The sequence below is a fragment of the Rutidosis leptorrhynchoides genome, chromosome 6 (genome assembly GCF_046630445.1).
Source record: "Rutidosis leptorrhynchoides isolate AG116_Rl617_1_P2 chromosome 6, CSIRO_AGI_Rlap_v1, whole genome shotgun sequence".
In the NCBI taxonomy this organism is placed as follows: domain Eukaryota; kingdom Viridiplantae; phylum Streptophyta; class Magnoliopsida; order Asterales; family Asteraceae; genus Rutidosis; species Rutidosis leptorrhynchoides.
Window position 1 is genome coordinate 420,521,957 of NC_092338.1, and position 20,538 is coordinate 420,542,494.

The window sequence follows — 20,538 nt, forward strand, 5'->3', positions numbered from 1 at the left end:
CATACAATATCAGGACCTGCTAACTTGATAAAAGGGATAGGAAAGGCAAATTTCATACTACCAAATGGTACAAAATTTTTAATAAATGATGCCTTATTTTCTCCCAAGTCAAGCAGAAATTTATTGAGTTTCTCCGACATATACCTTAACGGGTATGATTATCAGTCAGTGACAACAGAAAATGAGAAATATTTAAGTATCACTGACAAGAGTCATGTGGTTGAAAAACTGCCAAGACTTAGTTCTGGATTACATTATACACATATAAATGTACCAGAAATACATATGGTAGTTAACGAAAAATATATTGATCCTGGTGTATTCAGTTTATGGCATAACAGATTAGGCCATCCAGGATCAACAATGATGAAAAGGATTATTGAATGTACTCATGGACATCCACTAAAGGATAGAAAAATCCATCATGATACAATGGTTCCATGTACATCTTGCTCTCTTGGAAAATTGATAACTAGACCCTCACCACTTAAGGTTGAGAAAGAATCACCAATGTTTCTTGAAAGAATTCAAGGTGATATATGTGGACCAATTCATCCACCATGTGGACCATTTAGATATTTCATGGTTCTAATAGACGCATCTAGCAGATGGTCTCATGTTTGTCTGTTATCAAGCCGTAATGTGGCATTTGCAAAATTTCTTGCCCAAATTATTAAATTGAGAGCTCATTTTCCTGATTACACCATTAAAAGGGTGAGACTTGATAATGCTGGTGAATTTACATCTCAAGCATTTAATGACTATTGCATGTCTATAGGAATTGTTGTTGAACATTCTGTTGCTCATGTGCATACACAAAATGGTTTAGCCGAGTCATTGATTAAACGTTTACAGTTAATCGCTAGACCATTGATAATGAGAACAAAACTCCCTGTATCTATATGGGGTCATGCAATTTTACATGCTGCTGCATTGATTCGCATCAGACCAAGTGCAAGTCATAAATATTCCCCCCTACAACTTGCTTTTGGTCAAGAGCCAAATATTTCCCATCTTAGAACATTTGGTTGTGCAGTGTATGTTCCAATTGCGACACCACAACGTACAAAAATGGGTCCTCAAAGGAGGTTGGGAATATATGTTGGATATGAAACATCTTCAATATTAAGGTATATTGAACCTATGACAGGTGACGTTTTTACAGCACGTTTTGCTGATTGTCATTTTAATGAAACATTGTTCCCTAGATTAGGGGGAGAAATGAAAAATAAAGAAAATGATGTTTCATGGTGTGAACCTCAATTAAAGTATCTTGATCCTCGCACAAAAGAATGTGAGACAGAAGTTCAAAAGATAATGCATATACAAGAACTTGCAAATCAATTGCCTGATGCATTTACAGATACAAAAACGGTGACAAAATCATATATACCAGCAGTAAATACTCCAGCTCGAATTGAAATTCCAAAAGCTGGCAATAACGTCACTCATGAATCTTTGCCACGTCAGAAACGTGGAAGACCAATTGGTTCAAAGGATAAAAATCCTCGAAAAAGAAAATCAGCTGATAATGAAGTAAAAGAAAGTGTTCAAGAAGAACCACAAATCAGTACTCCTACTGCAGAGGAGATTGATGGTGTCAATACAGAAATTGCAATCAATTATGCATATTCAAAAATATTATGGAACCGAAATGAAATGAAAAATCTTGATGAGAAATTTTCATTTAATGTTGCATATGACATCATGAATAATGATGATGATCCAGAACCAACATCTATGGTTGAATGTCAAAATAGACATGATTGGGCTCAATGGAAAGAAGCAATACGAGCTGAATTAGAATCACTCAATAAAAGAAAAGTTTTCGGATCCATCATTCTCACTCCTAAAGATGTGAAACCTGTAGGATACAGATGGATTTTTGTCCGAAAAAGAAATGAGAAAAATGAAGTTACAAGGTATAAAGCTAGACTTGTAGCTCAAGGTTTTTCTCAAAGACCAGGAATTGATTATGAAGAAACTTATTCCCCTGTTATGGATGCAATTACTTTTAGATACTTAATCAGCCTGGCAGTTTCTAAAAATTTAGAAATGCATCTCATGGATGTTGTGACTGCTTATCTATATGGATCACTTGATAGTGATATATATATGAAGATACCTGAAGGATTTAAGGTACCAGAAGCATCAAATGCAAAACCCAAAGAAATGTATTCGATTAAATTACAAAGATCTTTATATGGGTTAAAACAATCGGGACGTATGTGGTATAACCGATTAAGTGATTACTTGATAAGCAAAGGGTATACAAATAATCTTACTTGCCCTTGTGTTTTCATTAAGAAAACAACATCCGGATATGTGATCATAGCTGTTTATGTTGATGATCTTAACATCATAGGTACAAATAAAGAGATCCATGAAGCCATTCAACTTCTAAAGAAAGAATTTGAAATGAAAGATCTCGGAAAAACCAAGTATTGCCTTGGTTTACAAATTGAGCATATGCCTAATGGTTTACTTGTACATCAAACAACATATACTGAAAAGATTTTGAAACGTTTCAATATGGACAAGGCAAAACCATTAAGTACTCCTATGGTTGTTAGATCACTCAATGTTGAAGCTGATCCATTTCGTCCATGTGAAGATCAAGAAGACATTCTTGGACCAGAAGTACCATATCTTAGTGCAATTGGAGCTCTTATGTATCTTACAAATTGTACAAGACCTGACATTTCTTTTGCAGTTAATTTGTTGGCAAGGTTCAGCTCTGCTCCTACCAAAAGACACTGGAATGGGATCAAACACATATTTCGATACCTTCGAGGAACTACTGATTTAGGATTATTTTATTCTAACGAATCAAAACAAGATTTGGTTGGTTATGCAGATGCAGGTTATTTATCTGATCCACATAAAGCTAAATCTCAAACTGGATATGTATTCCTAAATGGAGGTACTGCAATATCATGGCGTTCTCAAAAACAAACACTTGTTGCTACATCGTCAAATCATGCCGAAGTGATTGCATTACATGAAGCTACTCGAGAATGTTTTTGGTTGAGATCAATGACACAAATCATTACTGATTCTTGTGGACTAGAACGCGATAAAAGTCCAACAATTATCTATGAAGATAATGCAGCTTGCATAGCACAGATGAAAGAAGGGTATATCAAAAGTGACCGAACCAAACACATACCTCCTAGATTCTTCTCATACACTCAAAATCTCATTAAGGACAACGAGATTGAAATGAGATATGTTCAATCCAGCAAAAACTCTGCTGATCTTTTCACGAAAGCACTTCCAACTGCTATTTTCAGAACACACGTTCATAACATTGGCATGAGACATGTTCAAAAGATGTAACAGCTGAAGCGATGTCTACTTGAGGGGGAGTCAACTCCATGCTGCACTCTTTTTCCCTTAGCTAAAGTTTTTTCCCACTGGGTTTTCTTTAGCAAGGTTTTTAACGAGGCAGTAATTTATAGTTGATCTTCAACAAAATAAAATTGCTATCCAAGGGGGAGTGTTATAATAATAATAATAATATAGATATGGATAGTCAATTTTGGTGTATACATATAGTCAATTTTGGTACACAAAGTATGTATTTTTATATTGAGATTTTAGGCTATAAATACTCATGAATGCAAGCATTAAACTTGCACCATTTCACACACTTACAAAGTGTTTCTTTCTTTCTCCATTATCATCTTTGTTCTTACACTTCATTATTAGTATTCTTAATCAAGAATCAAATCACTAAAGGTAGTTATAAGCCTACTGAATTATAACATCAAGAATCAAACCACTAAAGGTAGTTATAAGCCTACTGAATTATAACATATATATATATATATATATATATATATATATATATATATATATATATATAGGTGTTTATATATGTGGACAGTGTGTAATGGGTTTTTATGGGGGTGGGTAGATAAGAGTAATAAGACTTGTGGGAAAGGAAAGAGATCATGTGTTTTAATTTGAAGAAAAGAATAAAAATAAATTTGGTATCAAAGTTAAGTAAGATATTTTATTATACACACACGTAACATAATATAAAAAGGTGGTCCCACGTTGAAGAAATTTATCGGTGCTTTTAATTATGATGATTTCACATAATTTTTATTGAAAAGCAGATGGTATCTCATTAATATTTTATATAATGACATGGAAGTCAGTCAACATGGGAACCATCTACTTTCTTTTTTAGTATTTATTTACATCATAGAATAAACTAGTGGAGGAGCCCTCGCTCCGCGTCGGGACTCCGTTTCGGATATAATTTGTTGTGTTTGGTTCGTAAAATTATTTCGTGTTTAATGGTTATGTCGGTTAAACCTATCCCAAGTCGTACGAAAATTTAAAGGCGGTTAAAAATTTAGGTGGATTTGTTGGGGAGTTTTATGGAAAATAAAGAAGTTACAATTTGACCCTTAGAACTTTAACTTTAGACCCCTATGGAGTTTACATTTTTTACCCTAGGAATCTATATTTGGCGCCCTAAAGTTTATAATGGTTCTCAATGTTTAGTGTAGTGTCATTGTGGGTACAACCTTTTTGCACGACGTATAAACGATTAAAGCATGAGGAAGAACTATTCATAAAGCTTTTGTCTTTTTGAGATGTAGAGAATATAATATATATATATATATATATATATATATATATATATATATATATATATATATATATAATGAGTTACGTAGTTAATTTATAATAAGAAAAAAAGTTAAGCAATAATAAAGTGAAAAATTACGTGGTTGATTTAATAATAATAATAATAATAATAATAATAATAATAATAATAATAATAATAATAATAATAATAATAATAATGAATAGTTGTTAGTTAGTAAAAATCATGGGATCGATTTATGATGAATGAGAAGTGTAATTGGTAAAGTATAAAATGTAAAAATTATGTGGTAAGTTTGTAAAAACTATAAAGTTAAGTGTAATAAAGGGTGAGGTTGAATTGTGAAAATATAAAAAGTTTGAGGGGTGTTTGTGAAAATATTAAAGGCTACTATTCATTTGCTCTATATCATTAATAATAATAATAATAATGAATAGTTGTTAGTTAGTAAAAATCATGGGATCGATTTATGATGAATGAGAAGTGTAATTGGTAAAGTATAAAATGTGAAAATTATGTGGTAAGTTTGTAAAAGCTATAAAGTTAAGTGTAATAAAGGGTGAGGTTGAATTGTAAAAATATAAAAAGTTTGAGGGGTGTTTGTGAAAATATTAAAGGCTACTATTCATTTGCTCTATATCATTTATATATATAGAGTAATGAGACACTAGCTAATACGGAGTACTACCATTTCAGTTGTATTACATTCATTTTTAGTTGTTTTTTTTTTTTTTTTTACAACTGATAGGATCATTCAGGGGGATTTAATTATTCACGCGTTCATCTCGTATACAATTATATCCGCTCCCAACTGCGTGTCCAGAAGGAAACCCGCACCAATCTCATACGAAGCATGGACGGTAAAATACCCCTCTCCTTTTACCCCCAACGCGATGTGAAAGTATTGTGGTTTGATCGTGAGTTTTAGTTAGGTTCTATGTAAAGTTGAGCTCGATAGTTTTTGGGTTGTTCGTTTTTTTGAAGCTTCATTTATTTGATGAAGTTTTCATTTAGCTAGTTGATTATAAAAATTTTAGTTTTTTCAAAGGAAAAAAAAAAGAATAAAATTATACATATAGCGGGCGATTTAACGAGACTATTAGTATTACTAGAACAAGTACATACTTTCTTGTAGTGTTGCACAACCGACAATAACCCTCAACAATGAGGATATATGGTTACAAAAGGATATAAATGATACCGAGTATAGCAATAACATGTGAATAACAATAACAGTATATGATAGGTTATTATTAATATACATCAAAGTCAACAAGTAGTATAATTTTTATGCTTAAGGTTGCAAAATTCGCTATTCGGGGATTAATCGGTCGGGACTTTTAAAGGAGTAATCGATAATTCGGAGATTAATCGGGGATTAATCGAATTGTACTTTATACATTAAATATTAAATTTCAAAAATTATATGTGTAAATATAGAAGAAAACAATAAACACAAGCATAAACTTTAACGTAATTGTCTAAAATTGTTCATTTTGTTTAAAAACTATAAAGTTATAGTTTAAATTCATGTTAAAATGTTGATCAATGTTGACATTGGCCGGCTTTGATTAACAAATTCGATTTTGACCCATCAATTGACGTTGACCGATTAATTAAACGGATTTTGAAAAAAAAACGGAACGGATTGCTCTTAAAAATGATTAATCGGAGATTAAACGGCGAGTAATCGGGTTTTTTACAACACAACATAAACTTCTATACTCCGCACTACTTATAATCATATATCATATAGTATTAGTTACCAAGTATTTTATTACTCGGTTACAAATTGTAACTATCAATATCAGTGCAATTCAATAAAATACTAATACTATACTAATACTAATATACTAATACTAATACTAATAATAACAATAATTATAATGATTTTTTTTTCTTCTGTGAAAAAGAGAAATATAATATAAAAGAAAAACCTTCATCGGAACGATGAATAATTATAACGATGATTAGTTACTTAGGTTATGTAATAATAATATTATGAACATTGAATTAACATTAACATTAACATTAACATTAACATTAATTAACATTAACACTTACAAACTAAAAGCGGTGGCAAACGTCGCCGTATCACTATATCGGATTGTCGTTTTGAGTTTGTGTTCACATTACACACGGTCCCTCAACTTCGACTATATTTACACAACGGCCCCTCAATTTTACACTTTTTCAAGGGTAAAAAGTGTAAATTAATAATTTTATTAAAATAAAAGAAACTAATTCCACCCGAATTTATAACGGGCTCTATCTTCTCGTTCGGTGTGAGTTAAATTTTTCATAGACCACCGTTCAACTCGAAAAAATCTTACGAACCCAACGGGACTAACTATACGCAAAACGGACACTTTAAAAAAAAACGCTAAACACAACGACAGCCCGTATCTTCCCGCTCGCCAAGAGTTAAATTTTTTCGATGGCAGCGTCAGACTCGAAATAATTTTATGAACAAAACGAAACTAACCACGTTCGAAACGGACACTTTTTAAAAAACGCTAAACACAACGACAGCCCGTATTTTTCTGTTCGACTGGAGTTAAATTTTTCCGACAGCACCGTTACACTCGAAAAAATTTATTGAACAAAACAAAACTAACTACGTTAGAAACGGATACTTTTTAAAAAACGCTTAACACAACGACATCTAAAACGGCGCTTAATACATGGGCCGTCTTCCCCTTTGTAAATACACAACGCTATGTTAAATATAAATATGCAGGCCGAAAGCACCCGCCGCAACGCGCTGGCCTGTCCGGACTAGTTTGTATAATATCAGCTTATAACATGTGACGTTTTACGAACTTTTGCTTTGAAGAGAAGAGACCAAACACAGTCCCCACCATGGTTTTGGAAGTAAACACAACCACACCAGAGTTTTGGAATCATGCCCAACCACTTTTTTTTTATGGTAAAGTCGACATAATATACGTACCAACGAAACGTGTGTGTTAACAAGGGAGGCTCGGAGGGGGAACAAAGTGATCGACCGCTCAAAGTTCAGGATTTTCAGGAGCTCAATTTTTTTTATGTATACAGACATAATCGGAGATTTGAGAAGCAGATGAACTAGAAAAACACAACTGAACCAGCGAAGACAAAACACAATAGAATCAAAAACAACAATCAAAGGCTCGGAAAAAAGCAGTCAAAGTCCACTAGCATTCTCGTGACCGGCCCTGAGTGTTAACTATTTTGGTACCATAATCTGGGTATTACACTATTATAGTAAAGCCTTTGAAACACATACGTAAATAAATCAATAAATGTCCAGTAGTAAAGATATGACACTCCAAATAGTTGTTTAAGTTGTAATGATCCTTTTCAAAATAAAAAATAAAAAATTTAGTTGTAACTGGTTATTGTTAGAAGTTAGCTTTGTATTTAGTCATTTGTGAAAAAGTTCGAGTATAATGACCACTGATGCATTGTTTTAGTGGTATCCGAGGAATCGGCCTGTTTGTCCTTTTCGTGTAGGCACATGTTCGAATCCTAGAGCCGGGAACTAATTGATACTGTCAACAATTAGCTTCTCGGAGTTTTTTCCCAACCTTCAACCGTACTGTCAGGGTTGTTGCGATTTGGGTTTTCTCCTAACGCGTGTGTGGGTGACATATGACCGCGAAGGTGGTTACGTCCCTTCTGGGTATGCCGATACTGCCGTTCAAAAAAAAAAAAAAGCTCGGGTGTAATGAATACTCATTTTCTTCATTTCAGCTATCAGAACAACTCTACTGAACCCTAGCTTATAATAGAAAATCGATTGATTAGCAAAAGGACTCAAAGTCTTCAACATCAATCCGAGAGTGACTGATTCCCAGGTGGTAGATTCAAATTTCGTGGCGTAGGGTTTCGTTCTATGGTTCTGCTAAATATATGTTCATATGAAAATTCCAATAATGTCTGTTTTTAAAAAGTAATAATCACAATGTTTATAACAATTCTAATTCTATCAACAACCTGACGAGTGTTACGAGGTCTGATCATCCTCGAATTTACTGGTGCTGACGAATCCTCCTTATAGAAGAGGAAATTCTCATGGGTGGTGTCGTACGATAATGATGGATCTTGGTGCTTAATTGTAGCTTGATATCATTGATTGATCATGTCCTAAACCTGTTGCAAGTGGGCACAACTATCAAAGGCAGATCAGATGTGACTAAATGGTGACGTGTTGGATTCTAAATTCAATGAAAAATTCGGTGCGTTCATTAAGGATATCTGAGTTCATTCATATCAGGTTTCATGTTTCGTAGCTCGTTTGTTTTAGTTAGTAATTTGTTTTTGGTTTTGTTTCGGTTTAGGTTAGATGAGGTTCGGTATAGATAGTCCGTATGTTAGCCGTTTTCTAAGTACGAGCCTCATCCGAGGTTCTCACTTGTATCTCTCATTGAGTTCGTTTTCTTTTCAAAAACGTTTTCCGTTTCTATAAAAGTTTTCGTTATTTTTGCAAAAAAAAAAAAAAAAAAAAAAAAAAAACAATGTTATTCTTCTTATATTAGCATGTATTATAAGAAAAGAGAAAATGGAGGTAATCTTACCTATTTATTATGCATCTTCAAATTGTCCATGTAAACTCAATACATTTCCAGAACTGCAATCCCTGTAACAGATTAGAGATGAAAATTTAGAGAGCGAGACAAACTTTTTTAACAAACATTCAAATCGTCAATTAGTAAAAGCGTGACACTCCATACCTCTTATCGTTTGATGTTTGGGTTAACTTTAGATATCATAGATGATGTAGTGGTCAACCGAAACTTAAGGCCACATACAAGATTACGCTTGCCAACGCCTGTTTGGGTTCTCACCAGTAGTCCCCACAAGAACATATCCCGTCCTTAAAATGGTGAAAACGATGAGAGTCTCTCACAATTATCAACCTATCCACAATCTTCGATATGAGTTTAATCACATTATGGCAGTCAAAGCATACCCTTAGGTTCTTAAATACACGAATCGGTTGTCCACTTGGTATATTAAGGATCCCGAAAACCACCGCCAACTTTTCACTATGGTATCTCAACATCTGCTCCTTTTCTTCATCTTCAACATCATGCAGAACCAATTTAGGAGAAGAAATGTAACCCTCTTTTTTCAATCTAAAATCCAATTCTTCAAGATAAGCATATATTCTAATAGTTTCGGGATGAGTCGTATCTCCAACTGAAAAAGTATGGCTCTTGTTTTGCACTTCAAGCCAGCTATAACCCGGGACTTTTTTAACCCCCGTGTCCCTCATTTTTAACCTCATTGAACCAACATCAGCCCATCTACCTGAAGCTGCATATAAGTTTGATAACAGAACGTACATTCCGGCGTTATCGGGCTCCATTTGAAAAACCATCTCAGCAGCTTTTTCTGCTAATTCAGTATTACCGTGAATTCGGCTGGCACCTAGAAGAGCACCCCATGTAGCACCATCTGGTTCAAATGGCATACTTTTAATGAGATTTTGGGCTTCATCTAGACGCCCTGATCGACCGAGAAGATCAATCATGCATGTATAGTGTTTTGGATTTGCATTTATTCCATAATCACGATTCATAGTGTAAAAGTAGTGTGTGCCCCTATCTACCAATCCACTGTGACTACATGCAGACAGCACGCCGACCTGGATGCAAGAAAGACCAAAAATCAGACGACTATATATTAGGTGTTGTTTATTTTTCGGTCTGCAGATCTTATTATGTCTTACGTTTGCGAACCTACATACACTTTTACTGTAGACTGTTTGTTTTTTTAAAGACATAAAGATAAAATAATGTCTTATTCTGTCTACAAAGTCACATAATTAGAAATACGCTTCTTAGTGATGCACACGGGTTTCAAACAGTCTTCACTATTCAACATACAAACCTTTAGACCACATCTTCTATACAAACATGATCCGCAGATATTCAGAAAAAAACATCAAAAAAACATATAGCACCTTAGTTACTTAGTAGCATGTAAGAACAAAGTATCAATGAATACTTTTACATAAATGCATGATACTTATACTGCTGATTAACAACAGACCTGATGATTGTTTTGTCTTTTGATGGCACATAACAAGTAGATAGCTTTAAACAGAACATGTCATGCGTATAGATGTTAGGCATAGATAAAATTAAACAAAATACTATGAGACAAGAAAGATATACAGGATAATTAGTTAATTACCATAGTAACTTGATCTGGTTTGACTCCAGTTCTCTTCATTGACTCGAAGATCCTTAAAGCTTCTTCGCCAAACCCATGCCGTGCATATCCAGCAATTATCGTGTTCCATGACACTATATCTTTATCAGAAATTTCTTCAAATATAACATTAGCTTCATCTATGTTTCCACATTTACAATACATAGACAGTAATGCATTACCTACATACCATCCAGATCCGAGACCTACTTTAACAAGCTGCGAATGCAATTGGTATCCCAATTTCAATGCAGTAATCTCAGCACACGTGCTCAAAATGCAAGAAAAAATAGACCTATTTCCATTTTCTCCATTTCTCTTCATTTCAACAAACAACCTCAATGCTTCATCATTATGACCTAAATGAGCATACCCTGCAATAATCGCACCCCATGAAATGCAATCACGCCTAGGCATTTTCTTGAATAAATCCCTAGCAACATCAATAAAACCACTTTGTGCAAACCCGGTAATCATAGTATTCCATGAACTAACGTTTTTACAAGGCATTGCGTCAAATAACTCCTTTGCAACATCGATTTTCTTACATTGCACATAACCAGCAATGATCGCGTTCCACGAAACAGAATTCTTTACACGCATTTCATCGAACACTCGTCTAGCTTCATCCATCATACCATTCTGCACATAACCAGAAACCATAGCCGTCCACGTATATACATCTCGGACCGGGGACTCATCAAACAACTTATGCGCTTCAGACAATTGTCCATTCTGCGCGTAACCCGTTATCATTGTATTCCAAGACACTTCATCTCTACTCGGCATTGTATCAAAAAGCAACCTTGCATCCACTAACTTCTTCTTCCTTACATACCCACCCATCAAACAGTTCCACGAAATAACATCCCAAAGCCAATTTGATTCAAACAACTCACGTGCATCATCTAGCATCCCATTTTGAACATAAGCCGCAAGTATACCATTCCACGAGATACGATTCTTATTCGGCATCTTATCAAAAACTTCCCTTGCTTCTTGCACATATCCATTCTGAGCATACCCAGACAACATAGCATTCCAAGAAACCGAATCCCTTTGTGGCATTTCATCAAACAGTTTCCTCGCATCACCTAACTTCCCATTTCGAACACACCCAGTGATCATCACATTCCACGAAACCAAATCTCTTTGAGGCATTTTATCAAACATCTGGCGCGCGAGACTAAACTTGTTGTTTAACAAGTACCCTGATATCATTGCGTTCCATGAAACCGAGGTACGCTGTGTCATGTTTTCGAAGATCTGTAAAGCTGAACCATATTGGCCGTTGCGCATGTGATTGGTGATAGCAGTGTTGCATTGTATTATTTTTGGGTCTGTAACAGTGGGTGATATATTTGGACTACCAAGTTTTGATTTTTGGGGATTTAGTCTTGATTCTTGTTTCTTCAATCGGCGTATACAAGTTGTGTGAAGCAACCTAATGCATTTAATGGAAGTTTGCACCATAACTGATCCTTCCAAAAGCTTTGTATTTGAATGTAACAATACGTGAAAAGTTTGACGTATTTGAACCGTTGGCTAACGGGTCGAAGCAAGTGACATGATTATACAACTTATATAGCTAATTGATATTCTAAAATGTATAGGTATATATACGGACCTTAATGACATCTTTAACGACCGCTCTTAGGACTCTCGTGTGCATCAATGAGTTGAGTTGTACATAACGATTTATTTTGACTTTTCTAAGGCATAGGACTCTCGTGTGCATCAATAAGTTGTACATAACGATTTATTTTAACTTTTCTAAGGTAATTATTGAAGTTTACAAGTATATTTTGCATGTTACCGACGGACTTAAGACCTGTGATAACCCCACGTCAAAGTGGAGGCGTTAGATGACATGGAATATTTGACGGAAATAGAACGCCACTAACGCCGTGTTAGTTGGCGTTATGGTTAGCATCAGTCACTAAGATGACAAAAAAGATTAGCGTCAGTTTATTCTATCCAACTAAAATTCGACACACACACACACATACATATATATATATATATATATATATATATATATATATATATATATATATATATATATATATATATATATATTACTATAAATTAATTAATTTATCCACCAAGCTTTCAATTATATTTTGTATTTTACCACATAACATTTTCCTCACTAAAATTTAAAACTCACCACCAGATATAAATAAATAGATAACTTGAATTGGAACAAATTTTCAGGAAATACATGTTTCTTTTCAATTGTACCATTAAAATTAAATGTTCACTACAGCTTCTCACATACCATTACAGAATAACAAAAATACAAGAGGATGAAAAAAATAATCACAAAACTTTTGCATCAAAACAACACAAACAAAGAACCTACAAATGCACAACAGCCATAGACTTCATCGCACACGACGATACATCCATTTGACGCGCCACCTGATTTTTCGACAGGTGAACCCAATTCATCTTTGGGTCAGAAACATCACACATTGTCAAAAACTCCAACACCTGCCCGAATATCTTAAACATTTCGACACCAAAAATCAAGTTTTTATCAGCAACAAATACTGAATTCCAGTCCATAGGTGCATCAGGATGTACACAAACTTCATTCCAAGTTAAGTACTCAAAATCAAACTCCCATAACTTCCTAACCGCTTTGTTTCTTCTTCCAATTTCACCGTCTCCTTCACACCACGAAACCGACACCATAAACAACCGTTGGTCATCACATGACATCAGCCTTGGTGAGTATTCGTGAATACGTGGTGGTGGTGGGGTCCACTGAACTCGAACCCAATAACCATGTGAAATGTCATATGCTGCAAGTTTATCGCTTTCAGAGTAAACGTAAAATATTCCGTTACATACGACTGCAGAACAAGCGGGTCCGAAATCAATCGGAAGACGTTGGATTTCTGTCCATTTATTAGATGAAGAGTCAAAAATCTCGCATGAATCTAATGCCTCGTCCCATGAACCGAATCCACCTGCGGCTATTATCAAGAACCGTTGACGGTCTTTTACATGATTGTTGACTTTTGACTTTGTTGACTTTTGATTATCAAAGGAAGTTCTTGATAGCCGCCTAACAGAAAGCCTGTGTGGATCCTCGTAGACATCTGATACTCCACCGACACGTGTTCGTGTCCGGAGGAAATGATTGTGTTGACTTTTGATGGTCAAACGATTGGTGTTTACTTCATAGACTCCTACAACCGGCTTTGATCTTGCATATTTCATTGATGCAACCTGTTAGAGTCATGTCAGTTATAGTAATAGGAGCAACTATGAAGCAGGCAATGCAAATCTTTCCATTAACTAGATACTGGTTGTTTTTTGTTTTTTTTTTTTGGAAAAGGGGACGGTACCCCGGAAAATTTAACTAGATACTGGTTGTTTGTATCTTTATTACTGCATTTTTAATAGTGTCTCATACGGGTCACAAGAGGTGGCAAATTTGTGCATTGGTAAGAGTCAAAGGAAAATTTACGGCCCAAAACAGGTTAGTATCTGCGAGTTACAAATCAAAACGAATGAGTTAGGTTGGGGTTGACCCGAAACACTGTTTAATAATAAAAAATTGAATCTTTTCAAAAAATTAAATTGTCAAATACGGTGGCAGATACTATAAGTCTATAACTATAAACCATAAACCATCCTATATTAAAATTACTTAGGAAGTACACATTGGGCAATTTTGACAATATTTGACCACCCACTTGACAATTTTCCCCTACTTTTGTAGTTACAGACAACCCTAACCCAAATTGGCCCGTTCAAAGGGAAACAGGTAAAAATTAACAGCTCCAGTACAATAAATTTATAACCTTGTGCCATGATTTGGTTGACGGGCTAAGAACCAAGACTCCTTTGTGCGTCTTACTAGAATGCCGGTCCATTTTACCGAGGCTTGAGCGACCTCCAACAATGAAAATGTTGTCATAGACACTAGTAACAGAGAAAGAAAACCGACCCTTTAATATTTCCGCTTCAATTTTATGCCATTTGTTGAAAGAAACGTCAAAAGCATGAATATCACCAGAGAAAAAACTATCTTTAGCAGTACCGAAAAGGAACAACCACGGACTTGGGTAAGACCCATCCCGTCTCATTTGCATAAAACGGGCCGTGGTTGTCAATGCTCTCCATCTTTTGCATACAAGTCGAGAGTTCATTAGACTCGTTAACGGGAGTCTCATTAAACACATCTCAAGAATATCATCAGGAAGAAACACGTGCATCTGGTTGTTGTTATCAAGTGGTTCTTGAAGTTGAAGGTTCTTTTTTTTATTATGTCTCTTTTTAAAGTTCTCAACTCCATACGAGAAACAACCGACACTCGTGTCTTGGGCCCCACACACAGGTTTATACACTTTTCCGGCGATTTCACCAAACTCGTCACTAGTTGTGGCGCAAACCTTACACCCTCCACCTCGACTGTACAAACTCAGACACTTTAACAAAACCCCTCGCGTCTCATCATCTTCCTCCATCAATTTGTCATGGTGGTTGTTCCCAAACCTGGTCATACGTATATTACAAATTAAAACATCATTTTTAAACAAAAATAAGAGTCCATTTTTGACTTTATAAGTCAAAACGACTAGATTGGAACTTCTTAACTGAATTTATAAACATAGTTGACTAACAAAGCTTTACTACACTAAATCAAAGCATACAACAAAACAAAGGCTATATATACAACTTTTTCGTCGTCCAATTAGTCTCCTGCAGCACATGATATTTAACTTGATTATGTGGCATTGGCTATTTAGTACTATCATATAATCAACTTCTAAACACAAACCGAACACCTCATAATTAGTACTCACCTCTAAACAACAGATTTGTGATAGACAGTGCCTGTTAGTCACTCTTCATTGTTAAAAGAATCCTTTGATCTTCATCATTAAAGTTAACATTTTGACAGATAGTCAAACAACCTCACATTATTATTATGTGAACGAGTGAAAAGCAGGTTATCGATATGTACAGTTTGGTACATAAAATAACACAAACAACAATCAACATCAAAAAATCAAGTACTTGGAGAGTCAACTTTGAGTAAGTTCAGAAAAAGACATATGAATATAATTAAGAATTAGTGATCTTAATTTTAAATAACCCCATAGTCCCAATATAGTCATAACATGAACCCACATGAGTAGTTTTTCATTCAATACTAACAACAGCAATGATCTTAACTATTGAATAGAGACAAATTATGAAATATTTTCAAAAAATCAGTAGAATATTTAATTTCAGTGAACTCAAAGAACCACCCACACCTAACAAGTGAAAACCTAAATGAATCAATAGTTGAATTTGGAGTCCCAATTAAACAAAAAACTACTTTATATTATCTTTTATATTAGAAATTACACCTGCATTTATCCACCCATAAATTAATGTCTCGTATACAGCTACACAGAATCAAGAACTAAAAGAAAAATACATCAAATATGAACTTGAAAATTCACTAAATTGACTACTATAAATACAAAACACAAACCTCATCAAGTTCTTGCAGCAACCACAGCCTTATGAACAAAATTCTGTTTTACGATTTTCAAGATTCTTGATTTGCACCGAAAGACTGATCTAAAAGATTAGATCCAGCAGAAGGGTTTTAATTAGGAGATGAAATGTGAAATCTTTGAGATGAAAATGATAGCCCTTTTAGTTAGGTTTAACAATTCAATCAAGAAATGGGGATTTTAGTAAAGTTTGGAAAAGTAAAGTAAAAGCAGAAATTAAACATTTTTTAAGATGAATGATGAAAGTGAGGATCTGTTTTCTCTCTTTTTGAGAGGTTTAATCATCATATCAAGAGGGGTGAGGGTGGGTCACTTATTTATTTTTGTTTTATTTTGAAGGAGTGTATAAAATAACATGTACACTTAATTAAAATTATAATAATAAAATAATATAAGTTCAACTAATTTATGAAATAAAAGTGTAAATGAATTAAAAAGTTGTGTGTAGGGATTACATCCCATAAAATAAAAAAATAAGAAGGTTTAATCATCATATCAAGAGGGGTGAGAGTGGGTCACTTATTTATTTTTATTTTTGTTTTATTTTGAAGGAGTGCATAAAATAAGAAAATGATTTTCTATTTTTGTTAAAATCCACCAAAATTACACACACATTTTAAGTAATGTCTAACTAAAAAAAAATTTCACTTTTTATTAAATTTAAAATATATTACCCGTAATAAATTGTCTAATTTATTTTATATTTAATATCCTTATAAGGTTAACAAATGACATTATTGAAACTTTAATAATTTTTTATTGCTATTTACAATAAAAAATAATAATTTTGGACACATCTCGTTGTGGGGGAGTGTGGAGGTGTTTTACTGATCATGCTCTCGAATTAAGCCGAGTTTTTTTATGAGCAGCAGTTGGGAGCGAATTATGTAATTGTGAGAGATGAATGTCGCTTGTGTAGTGTTAAAAAAATATACATATTTAGGGTGTGTTTGGCGCAAGAGGTTATGGGAGCTTATGAGAGCTTATGAGAGCTTAAACTTATGATTTTAATAAGCTCCAAGTAATAAGCTTTGTTTGGTAGACATAAAAAGTAGAGCTTATGAAAATATAAGCTCTAAAAAAATAAGCTATTTCTAGTAACTTATGAAAAAAAGTAGAGCTTATGAATTGAAAAATAAGCTCCAGCTAGTTTACCAAACACTTATAAAAAATAATAAACTCCAGCTACCAGCTTCAAAAATAAGTTCCAGCTCCAGCTCTAATCCATAAGCTTCAGCTTCAGCTCCAGCTCCAGCTCTAGTTTCACCCAAACACACCCTTAAAGCAAAAGTAAGATAAACTCATTAGAAGGATTGAAAGTGTAACAAACTGATAGATGAAGGGTGTAATATTAGATTATTAGCAAAGTGGCTAAACTAGTAAACTCAGTTGAATTAGATTCATCGGTTGAATGAAACTGAATCGTGATTTGATTCGATTCGATTTGCAAAAATGGCGCAAGAAGAAAATGAAGAAATACAAATACAACAACTATCATCATCATTATCATCAACTGAATTAGAAGCAGTAGATGTAAAAAAAGATGAAGAAAACACATTAAAGTTTCTGGATTCATTAGATAATTATCTCATTTTAACTCACTCATTATCTTCCACTCTTCGTCAGGTATTTTATTTTTATTTTAATTTAATTTTCGTTACCATTATTATGTGATATGTGATTTATACAGGCCGATTTTATTAGTGAACTTGATTTATGAGTTTTTTTTTTTTTTTTTTTTAATTTCCAGCTTAAGTTATGATAATTTTGACAATTACATGTGTAGTACTCCGTATTACTTTAGATATGGTTAGCCACATTTCTACAATAGTGAATCCTATTTTTAGGGTTCTTAATTTTAAAGATACAAAAATTAGGGTTTTTGTATTCTTACTATTTTTACAATGATTGTTGATGTTGATGTTAATTGATTAATAGTTCATGGTTGTACTCTTCTTGTCTTTTTAGAATTGTATGCTTCGGTACTAATGATACAGATTCTGTTTTGAATGCAAGTTGTGATTAAATTTGTTCACATATTATTTATGTAAAATTTAATCTATTCAATGGAGTTTAAGATAATTTGGTATGCAGGGATGGCTGGAATTAGCGAGTGCTCGGTATTCGATGGGCGGTTCACGTGTCAATAGTGGCTTGCTCAATCTTAAACCTCATTCTGCTGCTACGACAGTCGAACTACATCATGACAATGGTACTTTAGATCCATGTTAACTTACAGGTTTAGACGATGTCATGTTTACAAGTGTAGAAAAGTATTTATTTATTAGTTTCTTCTCTGTTTTAGCTGGATCACCACAGTTTAGTTTGTTAAAATGGGCATCTTCGGATGATAAAGAATCCTCCTTGGGAAAAGAAAACATTGAGGAAGACGAGCAATTAAACGAAAAGCTTTGCAGTCAAAATCCTGGTAACCATTTCTTATCCGTCTATATAATGTGCAGTTGATATATTAAAAATCGAGTGTGTTTTGAAGGTCAACTGAGTTTATTCGAGTGTGTTGATATATTATTATTATTGTTGTTGTGATATGATTATGGTTATTATTATTATTATATTATTACTTTTTATTTGATTTTTGCTGTTCTTAGTACATCAAGAAAGCTCATTGGAAAGCAGCAAAGAATCTGAAACTAAAACATCCCCACAAGAAAACAATGGATCAGAAAGCAAAGCATCTCTGCATAAAACCGAGAAACCTGTGAGTGAATAAATACAATCGTAAATCATGTTTCGAACTGCATAATTTTCTAGGTCAAGAATTTAATCATACATTACTTGCATAGCTGTTAAGTTACAAAAAGTTGATGAATTTTGATTATTATTGATCCTTAAAAAAAAGATATTCTTATATATAAGAAATGTTGAGGGTTTTTGACAATAATGACTCTATTGCCTGACCTGTTATTTTGTTTTATATATTTATTCTTTTGTTTATGAAGCTTCAGAAAGAACGGGCGAAGGTACTATCAATGTTTGGGACTTTAGTTTCTCCAAAGCTTCGTGCTTCTCAACTTTCGTTCGAGACAGGTTAAAATTTCGAAAGCTATCTTAGTTGACTAATACGCTTATCTACTGTTGCTATGAACTGCCAAAATTCAAGCACAAGGATATTAGATATAGTTGTTTTTCCTTTTGGTCATAGTTCACTTTACCTTAAGTATAAACACTTGTACAATTAGCTAACTATTAACTTTTTCATGCAGCCCTAGAAACACTTGTGCAAATAGCAAATGCGCGTTCATCAATTCTTGAAGCTCACGATGCATTACTTAAGGATACAAAGAGCACCAAGGAATGATAAAACGACTGGGTTTCAACTGTCCAAAATAAAATGCTTTGATGCAACTACATTTGTGAGCAAACAAAGTCTTAAAACGCTCCGTAGTTCGTTCATGATCGAAGAATGGATCTTGTATTTTAGTGCTATAGCTACAAAACAATAGACATGATATTTTTCAAAACTAAAATTGTTGGGCCTGATTCAGAATTGTACTTTTGTTAGTTAGTTTCGTTACTATGTGTTTGCAAGCTCGTTTTCAATGTTCAAAAAGTTTACGCAACCCACAACTCGTTGCACAGCTTTATGAAAGTTGGTCAACTTAACTCAGAGCCATACACTACTTAAATTTATATTGGATGGTATGCAAGCTCAAAAGTTGATGATAGATATAACTGAAAACTTACAAAAATTATGTGTTTCATGTTTCATAAAATCAGCCCTATAAATTATTCATTTCCTCCTAGTAATTGAAGATCTCAGTTTACAAAAGTTCATAATTTAATACTGAACTACAGAGTATTACCGTAGAAAAGTTATCTTTTTTTTTTTTTTTTGAATAAGTTACAAGTTACTCGTAAGTCCCAAGTATAAAAGTAGAATGTTGAATCACGAGTACTCTAAATGACTAAATTAAAGGCAATAAATAAAGCTACATACGAGTAATAAACTAGAATATTAAAATCATGAGTACTCTATACTTAACAAATGAAGCTACATAAACAGCAACTACGGAGTGTATTTGAGAGAACATTATAAAATACTTGTACTCTTGACTCATTGTTTCAAGACAGGTTAGAAGTCATTAAGTGAATAAACAGGACAATTCTTATCTCTATCAGTACTTGCTAGTATCATCCCATTTGACCCAACTACTATTTCACAAT

General features: G+C 33.8%; 3 protein-coding genes across 5 annotated transcripts; 1 reads left to right on the forward strand and 2 right to left on the reverse strand.

Annotated features, from left to right (window-relative positions):
* Positions 1-8,605: 8,605 nt before the first annotated feature.
* Positions 8,606-12,372, reverse strand: LOC139853314 (uncharacterized). 2 transcript variants are annotated; one of them, XM_071842687.1, is made up of 4 exons: positions 10,808-12,372; positions 9,340-10,256; positions 9,184-9,245; positions 8,606-8,758 (listed from the first exon to the last, which is right to left on the reverse strand). In XM_071842687.1, the coding sequence occupies exons 1-2, from the start codon at positions 12,296-12,298 to the stop codon at positions 9,450-9,452; spliced, it is 2,298 nt and encodes a 765-aa protein (XP_071698788.1). In that variant the 5' UTR covers positions 12,299-12,372; the 3' UTR covers positions 8,606-8,758; positions 9,184-9,245; positions 9,340-9,449. The 2 variants fall into 2 exon arrangements, with proteins under 2 accessions (XP_071698788.1, XP_071698787.1); XM_071842686.1 differs by having other exon boundaries at positions 8,752-8,777.
* A 685-nt stretch (positions 12,373-13,057) lies between these two features.
* Positions 13,058-16,575, reverse strand: LOC139852680 (F-box/kelch-repeat protein At5g42350-like). The gene is made up of 3 exons (XM_071842004.1): positions 16,329-16,575; positions 14,644-15,337; positions 13,058-14,065 (listed from the first exon to the last, which is right to left on the reverse strand). The coding sequence occupies exons 1-3, from the start codon at positions 16,331-16,333 to the stop codon at positions 13,187-13,189; spliced, it is 1,578 nt and encodes a 525-aa protein (XP_071698105.1). The 5' UTR covers positions 16,334-16,575; the 3' UTR covers positions 13,058-13,186.
* A 1,190-nt stretch (positions 16,576-17,765) lies between these two features.
* LOC139855654 (uncharacterized) lies at positions 17,766-19,929 on the forward strand. Of its 2 annotated transcripts, none has more exons than XM_071844899.1 (6): positions 17,766-17,979; positions 18,448-18,565; positions 18,659-18,781; positions 18,963-19,072; positions 19,314-19,401; positions 19,578-19,929. In XM_071844899.1, the coding sequence occupies exons 1-6, from the start codon at positions 17,806-17,808 to the stop codon at positions 19,670-19,672; spliced, it is 708 nt and encodes a 235-aa protein (XP_071701000.1). In that variant the 5' UTR covers positions 17,766-17,805; the 3' UTR covers positions 19,673-19,929. The 2 variants fall into 2 exon arrangements, with proteins under 2 accessions (XP_071701000.1, XP_071701001.1); XM_071844900.1 differs by having other exon boundaries at positions 19,320-19,401.
* The last annotated feature ends 609 nt before the right edge of the window (positions 19,930-20,538 follow it).